General features: G+C 39.6%; 1 protein-coding gene across 10 annotated transcripts in view; it reads right to left on the minus strand.

Annotated features, from left to right (window-relative positions):
• Positions 1-10,795: 10,795 nt before the first annotated feature.
• The window catches only part of LOC122874927 (coiled-coil domain-containing protein 73-like), a 31,049-nt gene continuing 28,907 nt past the window's right edge, over positions 10,796-12,937 (minus strand). For all 10 annotated transcript variants that reach the window (XM_044193476.1, XM_044193477.1, XM_044193481.1 and 7 more), the window contains 2 exons: positions 12,080-12,168; positions 10,796-11,422 (listed from right to left, as the gene is read on the minus strand). In XM_044193476.1, coding sequence (XP_044049411.1) covers positions 11,242-11,422; positions 12,080-12,168 — 270 coding nt within the window. In that variant the 3' untranslated portion in view covers positions 10,796-11,241. The remainder of the gene's footprint in view (positions 11,423-12,079; positions 12,169-12,937) is intronic.

The following is a 12,937-nucleotide window of genomic DNA, read 5'->3' on the forward strand; positions in this document are numbered from 1 at the left end:
GTGGAAAGACTTTTAAATGTTCAATTTCAATGCCATATGCCAGAGCAAAGTCAAGGGTGTGATTAAAACAGTGAGTGGGTTTATGTACACTCTGACAGAATCCAATTTGATTTAATAATGAGATAAACGCAGTACTAAGGCTATCATTATCAACGTCCACATGAATATTAAAATCACCTACAATAATTACTTTATCTGTTTTAAAGACTAAACTTGATAAATACTCAATTCAGATCAGAAAATTCAGAATAAGGACTAGGAGCACAGTACACTATAACAAATAGAATTGGCTGTAGTGTTTTCCAGGTTGGGTGTGAAAGATTAACAACAAGGCTTTCAAATGAGTTATAATTTAGTTTAGGTTTAGGGTTGATTAAGGGTTGATTAATTGAGTGAGTGAGGCTTGAGTCGAAGATGGCTGCAACCACCTCCTCGGCCGATGCTTCGAGGAATGTATTAATGAGTATTAATATAACTTAACTAGGGGCTTGAATCGGAACTTGTTGGTCCTGACAAGAGGCTAGACTTGGGACTTGTCTGTCTTGCAAAACAATGGCTTTGCTCCACCTCTTGGTTTTACGAAGAACTTAGTGCAACCCCATGGCTTTTGGTTGGATAATGTTCATTTTTAAGAATATGGTGTTTGCAAAGCTCAAGAATTTGTAATAAGTCACTTTCTACATGTGTTTGGTCCAACCCACCTACCGTTGGCTCCTCTCTGTATTATGTCCCACCCCAATGTCTCATTTCAATCAGAAATACATAAACAAACAAGACACATGCTTCTTCCCTACAAAGTTCACTTCTTGAATGATCATTTGGATCCCTCTTAGTATCACTTACTAAATACTACTTTACCAACTGTAATGCCAATGTGAGAGGACGTACGAAGTGTCCTCACTGATTCCACTGCCCTTGGAGTGTCTACTCAAAACACAAGATCACCAGACCAGTACTTGGTCAGTATTAGACTGTCACGCACACAGAGGGAAATTAAACATTGTCTCAGGACCTACTTCCCTGTCATTTTTATATTTACATCTTTGACCTTGTGCAAACTGTAGCAAGTGAGGACAAAAAAAATATATTACCCTCTAGTGAGATCGTAAAATTTCCATTTTGGTTGTATTTGTTTTGTTCTTTTATTCACATTTTATCTCCTGGGTCTTGCCCCTCTAGCATACCAGGGGGTCATCCAGACGTGTCCCCCAGATGGGAAGGTCCTCTCTGGGTAGAGGGCAGTGGGTCTCTGGGCAGACCAGTCCATGGGGTGGGAAAATGACACTGGCTCTGCTAATGGAATCATAACAGAGAAAGATATTTGTCCTCGCTGCTTAACTATCAAAACAAACAGACCTGAGATGTATCTGAGTGGTTAATGGGCCAGTCAGTGGGATTACTTGACCATTGTTAATCATGATTGCCATCCCTTTCTGCTCTCCTGTCTCCTTTTCTCCACATGCAGCACTAAAATGGAACCTGTGTTTTGAATGTCTTCATCTGATCATTTCTGAAACAGACAATTCAACAAGCACGCTAACTTCACGTAGCAATTGGTCAGGTGTGTAGAGGTGAGAAACTAAGCAAGGTTTGAACATTCAAACCAAAACCCAAACCGGTACTGCTGAATAAAGAAAAATATAACTTTCTAGACAATAATATTATAATGTTATTTTTGTTTTGATTACCTTGAACATAGTGCAGCCTGTCTGCGCTGCATTTTTTCCTCATTATTCCATGACTCCTCCCCCAACAACAATATGCTGATTTTTAACTAACCAGATCATCAGTAGGTCTGATGACCTAGAAAACAAGGTTCTGTCATCACCGACTTTCAGAATTCAGCAGTACATGAAATCAGTGTGAGGACAGTCTACGGTGCAAAAAAGGTTGGGTCTAATGGACCTATGTACAAAGTTTCTAAAGCCACAGTAGTCTCTCTACCTGTGCCATGTGAGCAACTTTTAGCATCAGACGCCAGGTACACCCTGGAACGCTAGCCAGCAATGGATATAATTAAGTAGCTTGCAACACATATCGAATACTGGATGCTGTTAAAAAAAGCCACCATGACAGGCAATTCTGGCACTCTCGCGTTTACGTTTGGGAAGTGGCCGAGCTGTCCTGTCACATTTGCACACATATAGCAACCTGCTTTCGTGGCATCAAAATTGACGTTGAGGGTTTGGTGCACAGGTGCTTGAATCTTGCATGCAGCCTCAGGTGGTTTGTCGTTAACTAATAATTCATCACTTGTCCCCCATAGGTCAGCCCCTATGCATAGAATATGTACCTGCGTAGAGAGACGAAGTACTCTCAATTTTGTAAATTTGACTGAGTGTATATACTGTATAGGCTTGTGCGGTATCAAGGTATTACAGTATACCAGGGTATTTAGAAATCCCAAAGGTATGATTTTAAATATCATCAAAAATACACACTCTCCTGTTTCTGGTGGATCGATCATATTGGCTCTTAGATTGTTTATATTCTGTGCACTCAGTTCAGATTTGAGTGGGTATGTTTGCTCAAAAGATGCTCTGTGCTTTGTCCCACAACCTTAGTGGTGCTTCACACTGCTGCTTTTAATGTTTTAATTTCAATTAAATATAATCGCCACAGTCTGCCCATGGGAAGAATGAACATGCAAGAGTCTGTCCATTATGGATTAAAGCTCTCTTTTCCCTATGTTCTTTTCTCTTTTTAGAGCACGTCATGTGAAATTACTTGCTTATTTTTCCGATTGACATCTCGTCTCCCGTGTGTATATCACTTACTGAGTTGAGTCGCAATGCTTATTGGAATGCACAGATTTGATTGGCTGAGTAACATCATGTGAGATGATTTACAACACATGCGATTGGTCTATGAGGTTTCTGGCTGCTGAACCAGTACCGTAAAGGCTAGAAAAGCCGCGCCGGTTAAAATAGAAACGAAATAGAAAAGAAGGGCGCTTTTTTCCTATCTACTGATTATTAGACTTGTATTAGAAGGTTAATTGCATATTAGACACACTGCATTGTAGGCTAGACAATGTCATACATGCTACAATGACTTCTATCACCAGCAGCTCAGGTTTTATGGGGTTTTTTCCCATAAATATCGTCATATACCGTATACCCCAGTGAAATGTCAGAAAGGTATGAAGGTACCAAAAAACAGATACCGCCCAAGCCTAATACTGTACAGAAGGAGAGACATGGTGCCATGTTTAAATAACATCCAGCTACATTAGATCTTTGTGAGAATTTTAACTCCTGTTCAGGACTTCACAGGTTTGAATAGGTTCACCTTTTGCCTTTGCACTCTCCTCTTAATGCTTTAAAGTTATTAACGGTTATTACTGCTACACTCAATGTGCACTGTTAAAATTCATAAACATTTTTCAAGTCAGGAGTATATACAAATCACCCGTTACATGACACCCGCGGTTTATTGTTTCAGCCTCACAGGTCCCATCTATTTGAAACAAAATCTAAGAAAACAAGGTCAAACATAGCAGCCGTTATCTATGAGTTCAAGCTATGGTTCAACATCAAAACAAGAAGAACACAACAGTGTTGTTACGGACCGAAAGGCCTCCAATCTCTGACATTTCGAAACCGGCAACTAAATACATTTGTAGCATAATGGAACTTGGCAGGTCGTTCTGGGCCTGTGATTTAGAGGGCAGTGCACGTGTGCATGTGTGTGTGAGACTGAGAGAGAAACAGACTTTGGATCTCATGTGAGGCTTCTTACTGTTAAAACATTTGAAAAGTCTCATTTACTCACAAACACAAAACTGAATAAGAAAAGCAGAGAAACAGACAGAGAGACAGAGAGAGGAAGAGACAGAGATCATGGTCGTGACAGGTTTATAGGATCCCCTGGAGTGAGAAAGACGTCTCCATCATACCAACTGCGAGCAACTCACTGAGGAGGGGCTCACACACCAACACCTCCTGTAGTCTGTGTGTGTGCATTTGTGTGTGTCTGTGTCCGTGTGACCCAGACCCAAGCTTTAGGCCCCTATTCTATCAATAACAAAATGGCTTCATGTTCTGGAGGGGAGTGCATGTGCAGAGACAACCACACACACATGCTCTAACACACACACACACACACATTCCTGTAGATATATAGGCATCGATGACAGTGTTGGTCTGTGGGAGGACCATGTACCCATAAGAAGTTAAAGCCTTCCAAGGAAATCAGAAACGTATGTTTGCCGCCACGGTGGTCCTCAGTGGAGGATAATTCTGTCACAACTACAGTCCGCAGAGTATCACAGAGCCGACCAGCTCCTCTATCTTACACTTCATCCTATCTTTACCTCTCTTTGGCTTATCCTTTCATTGCCTATGTCTCCGACACATTCTTAAGGGTCCGCAAGATTCTTTATGGTACAGACCCCTACTGTACTCACATTAGATCACAGAACCCTTTTAGGTAACATTTTGTCTCAGGGACTAGCCTTGCAAAGCCACACTACATCTTTTTCATTCAGTTTTCCTGGGTTTTTGGCTGGAAAACATCCACTGAAAATTGACTGACCTAATAGCTGAAAGCTAACTCCATCAGCGAACTATGGGGAGTAGTTTAGGTAATAACATGCTTCACTGCCTCTCGAAACTCCATCAGTGAATCAAATTTGTTAAGCACCTTTGATTTCATTGAATAGTTTAGAAAATATCTTGCAAAAGCCGCCATTCTTTCCAGTTTGAGAATCAGAAGCAAACGTTTTGCATTTGTCCGAGGTGAAGAACTAACTGAAATTCCGGGTGAGTTCTGAGATCAGTCAGAGGCAGAGCTGCAAACACACACACGGGCAGATTCCCCCACACTCAGTCTGTTGCTAGCTATCTTACAGCTAACCTCTGTACAGTCACTGCATTGGTTGGTTTGGATGAATAAACGGTCCCAGTGGTCAAATTCTAGCAATTCGCATTGACATATGACTTTTGAACACATAAGTGTAAGTGTAACTACCAGATGTGGTGCTGCAGTCATGCCCAAAAAATAACTCACTTTCAACAGCAGTCAGCACCTCTGGCTATAGTGTATTATCATGCACCAAAGTGACTTTCTAAAGAGATTTTTGTGATTGTGCTGTTGTTGAAACTTGGTTACACACATTGGCCATTTGTTTACACACACATTGATGTAGGGAGTATGAAGCCATTGGATTAGTAGTATTTTTTTCTCCTTTATACTCCTTTACTTGCTGACTAAACTGGATGATCAGAAAATGTCTTTGAAAGTCCATCTATAGCCCATTCTTTAATCGATTTCTTCATAGCATAGCATAAGTTCAATATAATGAGCTTGACCATTTTTAAAGCATATAATCGCTATTGTCTTTTTTTGTTTTTAAGATATTTTTTGGGCATTTTTTCACTTTTATTGGACAGAGAGAGAGTGAAGAGGCAGACAGGAAATGGGGGATAGAAGGACATGACATGCAACAAAGGTCACCGCCTGGAGTCAAACCGGTGACGTTGCGGCTATATGGCATGGGCTGTAATCATGCTCTCCATTACTATTGTATTTCTAATGTTGTAAAAACAACAGAAGTCTGGAACATCTGTCCAGGGATCAAAGTCCAAGAGTCTGTCATATGGATGTTGACAAGTGGGGTTAAACAATACTGAAAAGGTTGGAAGATCAGTGCTAAGAAGTACAAAATGGAAGAACTTTAGGTTGTAATGAATGCACATATTACTTAACCTCATCAACATGTTTCCCCCTGGTTGTTACCATAGTTACAGCTGACAGTGGTCAACAGTGTGCAGGAGCAGAGGTAAGTAAAAATGACCAGGAGGCATGCAAATGATTGCGGGCACACCCATTCATGTCCATCATCCATTTACTGCGTCTCCTATATTTTTTACAAAGGACTTGTTTTGTTTATGACATTTACATGAATGTCTTAAAAATCAAGTGGTAATGATTATATTTATAATAAAATACTATAGAGCAGGGGACAAGAGTCCACTTAAGAAGTCTTTGAGATCCCCAGACCCCTTCTTTTGCTGTATTTGTTTTCTTTCTGTCTCTCTCCTATATCTCTTCTTCTTCCCACAATGCTCTCTTTCACTCTTTCTCTGATCTCTCAATACGCAGACGTGCACATCAGAAAGATAATTCATAACTTGTAGAGTCTGATAACTGCTTGAAAAGGCAGAGTTGGCTAGAGCACGAAGACTGGGCTTATTTAAGAGCCTATAAATGATGTGGAGGGCGACCTTTCAACTCTGCTGACCTTTGACAGCAGGGCGACGTTTCAGAGATTATCTTCTCTGCTCTGCTCTCTCCTTGCGGGTGAAAGACGAGCGGACTGTGTGTGCGCTTGTGAGCGTAGGTGTGTGTTGAACACAAGTGATTCACAGCTGAGGACACACTCTCAGAGAGACTAGGAGTGCAGTCAGTCATGCTGAGCCCCGCTAAGGAAAGGTGAAGCCTGTTATTTATCAGCGTCGTGAGGTTTCACCGCAGTAAAAATGTGCAGAGATAGAAACCACAGAAGACAAACAGCACAACTATATTTCAAACCTGAGAATAAGAAATGCTATGTGAAAAAAAACGTTAAACACAGAGGTTTTAGTTCAGATGTCTATTGTTTTCTTTTCTTTTAATTCTACTGATGTGTTCAACTGTTAAAGGGGCAGTTAACTGATTTAATGTCTGGATAAACTCACTGATGGGAAATTTTCATAGATTTGGTTTGGGAGGAATTGATTTAGACAGGTATTCTATGTAGCTTAAACTCAGCTTAGTGAAATGATGAGAAGGAAAAATAAACAAGGATAGTTCTATAGAATGATGCTATTGTTGTATAGTTTTTATATTAAGTTGTTGTTTCACTGCACATAGCACAACGAAGGTGGCCACAGAACAGTGTAGTGGTAAATGAAGATGAAGATGCAAGTACCAGCAAGTGGTGGTCTTAAAGCAAATCTTTATTATTATTTTTTCAACTTCGGTTGCTTCTATATTGTAAAAAAGGTCAACTGAATTTAGAGAAGTTGACCCTTTAGAGCATTTGTGTTTTAGGGGGATTATGATTGAAGAGTAAAACAAAGAAGAACAAATTTTACTAAAGTTGAGACACATTCAGTTGCCAGTTTATTAGGTACACCTAGCTAAAACTAATGCAGTCTAATACAATAAATTCTACCTTCACGAAGGTTTGTTCAGTTCTTGTTGAAACTGTTTTAGAGACATGTTGATTCAACTGTATGATCATTTTAGAGGCTGTTAAATTGTATTGCCTCACTGTATAATGCTGAGTGTATTTTATGGTTGAAATGTGTGTCTCTAAAAAGCTGGAACAACAGCTGCACGTTTTCACCTTAAAGGTCACGTCACCCTTTTCCAAACCATGCTGATGTGGTTTTAAATTTTCATTACTATTCTGTTAAATCCTTTACAGTATGAAATAAAATAAGAGTCTTGAAACTTGCTTGAGTTGTGTAATCCATCACAGTGAACATCAAGTCTGCAATCATCTTTTGTCAAAGTTTCATTTTGTCATTTGTCAAAGTTTCGTTATTTTTGGTGAGGTCATTCAGTGCAGATTTTCTAGTGAACTTCAACTCCACCATCAACGACAATGTAACATTGACCAACAATAATGCAGACCTGATGTTGCAATGGATTAACCAATTCAAGCAAGTTTTAAGAGTCTGCTAATTGATTTTCACGTCAGACAGAAATAAATGAAAACCAATGGTTGCCCGGAACAGTAGTGAAAATACTTTCTATATACAATGCATTTAAATAAAAGTATACATAATTTGTAGTTCCAGATGACTACGACTGAAACCTGAAACCTTTTCTACGATAGAATACTCCTGGATGAATGAGGGACTACACCGTCATAATTTGTAGTTGATGTTCAAACACAGTGGTATGGTCCTTTAAGACTCAGTCCATTTAGACTAGGAACCAATAAGTGAAAATGTAAAGGAGAAGAGGTGTTTTCACTGCTAGAAACCCATGTTAACTGTCTTTATCCAAACAGGAACAAATTACTCTTTTTAAATTTAAATGAATTAATAACGTTAAATGGATAGTTGCCATATAGAGAAAAATACAAAAAGGAAGCTCTATTGTACAGTGTAAAGTGAATTAAGAGGAGCAGAATCCCGCTCTCTCCATAATAATCTGTTCATTTAACTGTTTTTACAGGGCCAAAGGAGCAGCTGCACTTCTTCACTTTAAGACTGCAGTGTACACTCAGAGTGCCAGGATTGCACTCAGCCTCCGTCTCAGCAGACATCTACTGCACCGTTTAATACGACTTCCCGGCCAGATTTACTGTGATGGCTTTTGAGGCAAAGAGGTATAATATGACAAAACATGGCCCCATAACCCCAGGATATTCAACAATGTTTAGTGGTGAGACCCATTTAGCTGGAGGATTGGCAAATATATTGCTTTCCTCCCTTCTCATGTACAGAATTTCAATAAAATGGGGCAGTAAATCAGGCTTGAATTCAAACTTGTGACCGCTTCTTTACTGTATAGGCCTCTGTAGCTCTGTAGTTGAGCTGGGGGTGGGGGTGGGGGTGGGGGTGGTACATGCTGTATATCATTAGAAGTCAAAGATACATTTACACTCAACCTATTCTAATGTTTTGCAGAAATACAGCAAGCTATACAGCAGGTGATATAGACATTCAGAATCTTGATACAAGTGTTTTTTCCCATGGTGCCCACCTCTGAGGGATTATTTTAACATCAAATAACACACACACACAATACAGTGTGTGCTAGGGGACACATTGATGGAATGTGAATGTCAGCGGTCTCTTTATTTACTCTCCATATAAAACACTGAGCAGTAATTAACAGCAGGTATCCTCCCTAGCCAGAGGGTAATTGACTGTTTCAAAGCGCCAACACTTCATAACCCAGGCTGTGTGTGTGTGTCTGTGTGTGTGTAAGAGAGAGAGGAAGAGATAGACACTGTATGTGAGAGAGAAACCTAACGTGTATGTGTTTGTGTGCACGAGTGTATTAAAATTAACTCCTTTATATTCCACACCTCCCCCTCCTCTCCTCCCCTCTCCTCCCTTCCTCCCAGTAAGGATAAGGGTCAGCAGTGGTCGGCAGATCCACTCAAACGCTCCAGATTTCTTTATGAGCGCATTAACATTCAGGCGTATTCATTATCAGTAAGTGTAGTAAGATGGACCAAGCGGAGACCTTGTGCCACCATCAAAATGTGCGCTGTTAATTTTAGTACGTGAGCAGAATGTTTGCGAGAGCTTTGCAGCCAGTGACAGAAACTTCCCTATCCATGTACCTGTCCTACATCAGGATTTTAAAAATGTACACAAAAATCTAATGTTTCTGCATGAGAAAAAGATTAAATCAGCATCACCTTTCTAACACAAAAGTATTTCAATTGACTTTCATACTTTTTGTAATTCCCTTTTATTGCTATTCTCATTCCCAACTGACTAAAAACCCAGATTAACATAGCCAAGGAACACCAGTACAATTTAGCTCCTTTCCTACATGCACCTTAACCCTTATATGTTAAAAAAGAGAAGCCAGATTTTAAATTAAGACCCTCCAACAAATGTCAGCTCTGGACTTCAGTAAATTTCAATACATATTCTGCCCCAATTATGGCTGCAACAAAACAAGTGTCAAACACGACAGCTAAAGGATTTCAATGCACATACGTTTGTTTATATTTCAGCCAGAGTTAAGCCTAAATGTTCTTCTTTTCGATGGCTAAACCGCTGTGGCTTTTGTCTGAGCCCATTGCGGTTTCACTATCTGATTGGCCTTAGAATAAATCAGTTTCCAGGATAACTGTCCTACTTACAAGGAATCTCACTGGAGACACCCTAAATTTACTGTCACTCTACTTATTCATCCAAACTGCTACACCATCCAGTAAACTGATCCAAGAAGAACCAAGATAATTTCTGCTTCTACTGCTCAGCTCAGAGAAATGTTTACTTAAACAAAGCTCTATTATACTGTGCAGTTCTTCTAGTCCACTTCCAAACCAGAGATGTACTACAGTACATACGTAGCAGTCAAACTGAAGATCTGAGGGTCAGCTGCTTCATGCTCACATAGGGCCATATGTTCTTTCCTCCATCATCCTCGCAGGGAACATAAAGTTAACGAGAGGCTCGTTAGAATGTGTTAATTAGACGTATGTTTGCTAATTGATTTTTGTTAATTAGGGTTGGGGGGTTGTGCTAATTGTTATCTCTCAATTTATGTTAATACGTGTTAATAGATTCTAACCAGTTGTATCCCAAGTCGTAATTGACCCAACAGCAGCAGCAGCAGTAGAAACAACATGGTGTTGATCAAAGGTGCCTCTACAATTAGAGCTCCTCTGAGACATGCAACCCTGATTGGCCATGATGCTAATTAATGTTAATTAGCATGTTAACAGTTACAGGCCTTTAGACAACAGTGCTTGGCCTTCGCTGTTTATCTGGCTATTTGCTGTGAAATGCATGACATCCTGTGAATACATGACTCCAGTAAACCAAATGTAACACATACTGTTTTGTTGTTTCAATAAATTTGTCCTTGCCTAAAAAGGACAACCAGCTGTCTGTAGGGTTTGCTGTGCCAAGTTATGTTGCTCTGGTCAGTGAGGCAGTCGAGAGCTGGCTGTACTGTCCTTGTTGATCAAAACGTACTCGTGAAGGGAGAGACATATCAGGGTTAGAACCAAATTCACTGCTGATGCTGTCTTTTATGTAGATTATTTGGAAAACAACTGATACAACTGACAACTTCATAAAGCTATCAAATGGCCAGTAAATCCAAATGTAAGCCAAATGTTTTATTTTTGTATAGATGATAATGCATACATTTCAACACTGCTTTATAAACATACAAGTGTATGTTAAAATAAAATCTTTAAGATACAGCAACATAAACAACAGAGCAGTTTTCCACTCGAATAAAATGTAGAAATGTTTTTATAAGAGTAATATGAACAGGCAATGATTTAAGCCAAAAACTCTTGCACAATTTTTCAGCTTAGGCTTTGATAACTTTGCAAATAAAACCCACCTAAATATAATCAGAAGGGAATCTAATAAGTTGAAAGGAATCATTAATGCATTTACTGTATATAGTACAAGTAATAGCTTTCAGAACATTTAAACCTGCACCACCAGTAGTTACCAAATATGTGCTACAGAAGAAGACTTTTGAAATGTAACTATAAATACAGTAGCATCCCTAAATAGAACAGTACGTTTTGGTGGTTTAGTTGTCAGTTCTTCGTCTTTTGGGCAAACGGAGCCTCTCTGTGTTGAGGAACTGTTCGATTTTGGAGATCTGGGTTCTGAATGATGATGACTGTTGGTCTTCCCTCTCCTGGGAGCAGAAGAGTTCCCAGTCTGACTCAGAACTCGGACCTGCAGCTGAGGTAGTAGCTCTGCTACACCTGGTGTAAGAAGAAATTAACATTAGCTAGTTTTAGTCAGCAATTATACTATGACTGCCAATGACAGAGCTCTTGGAGATACACACTGGACATGAAGCGTTATGAAATCACCTTCATATTATGTTAAAATAATGACTTAAAACTTGTCAGAAATTTTGTTAAAATGTCATATTTTTTGTAACCTGCATGGTGCAGCGGAGTTAGGCATTAAGAGTGACACTGTGTTTGTTCTCACTGTCTATCACTGCTCTGGGCCGACAATACCAATAAAGTTTGCTCTGCATAAGTGTGAAATACGACAGTAGGGCAAAATCGATATAATCCTATATTAATTTACTCTTTAATTTCATCACTTTAGTGAACAATGAATTATCATTATAACTTGGCTGATCAAGGACATTTTCATTCAGCTAGCAGGGTGTTTTTGGATGATCTGCAACCTCTGTTGCAGTTCGAACATTTTAAGTAACCTCTTCCCGACAACTTGTGAAGTCGTGGATATATTTAGCTCAAAATTCTAAATAAAAACTGCAATAATAGTCACAACTACTAATGAAGTTTTTATGCCCACCAAACACATGTAGTTTGCACTGTAGTACAAGGTCTATTGTAGTAGGAAGGATGAGGGTCTTCTTTATGTAGGGTAAATGGACTTACCCTGGGGTGGTCTGCCATGACAGTCTGCTGACTGTGATGGAGGATGTGGAGACTGGAAAAGAACTGATGGAGAGAGAAGCTCTGCTCTCCTATGTAAAAATGACACCAAAAAGTACAAATAATAGAGCTCAAACACATACTACTACTAAACAGTAGTGTTTTTATTATATTTAGTCTGTAAAGAAAAAGCAGTTTAAGGATTCATTCTTTCTCAGGCCCCAGTGCCTCCTGGGGAAACTGAAAATTTCTAGTGAAAGGAACATTAACTGATAAACAAATGCATGGCAGACAATAACCAGTGGCAACTGATATGTAACAGTATCCAGCATAGAGAAAGTAGCCAGGCCCAGACTGAACTCTGTGTGATGTTCCCAGTGTTCAGAGTCTGCAGAAAATAAGGGCTTTGGCCCTCACTGCAATTTGTTTAACTATCAGACCAGTTTTTTTTCTCATACTCTAGGCATGTTGCACTCTATCTCCCTCAATTGCCAGCACCTGGATCTTATAAAACACAGTGTGACAGTTTGCGGTGATGGTGACAAAAGAGAGCATGAGAGTGTGTGAGAGTGAAAAAGTGAAACAGAGAATGAAAAAGAGAGAACTAGCAAGAGGATGGAGAAAGTGAGTGAGTGAGAGATGGATGATGAAGTGACAGAGGAAGAGAGCGAGTGAGGGGATGGATAAAGACTGAGTAAGTGAGAGAGGAGAGGTACCCAAGCATCATTAGGTAGATTTTCTTCCACAGGTCATTCATTCTCTGTCTGTCTGGCTGTCTACAGGACGTCTAAGAGTTCAGCATACATCAGCTACGTCCTTTCACTCAACACCTGACTTAACATTTGTCAAAGTTTTATACGT

This window comes from Siniperca chuatsi, linkage group LG4, assembly GCF_020085105.1.
Source record: "Siniperca chuatsi isolate FFG_IHB_CAS linkage group LG4, ASM2008510v1, whole genome shotgun sequence".
Lineage (NCBI taxonomy): Eukaryota > Metazoa > Chordata > Actinopteri > Centrarchiformes > Sinipercidae > Siniperca > Siniperca chuatsi.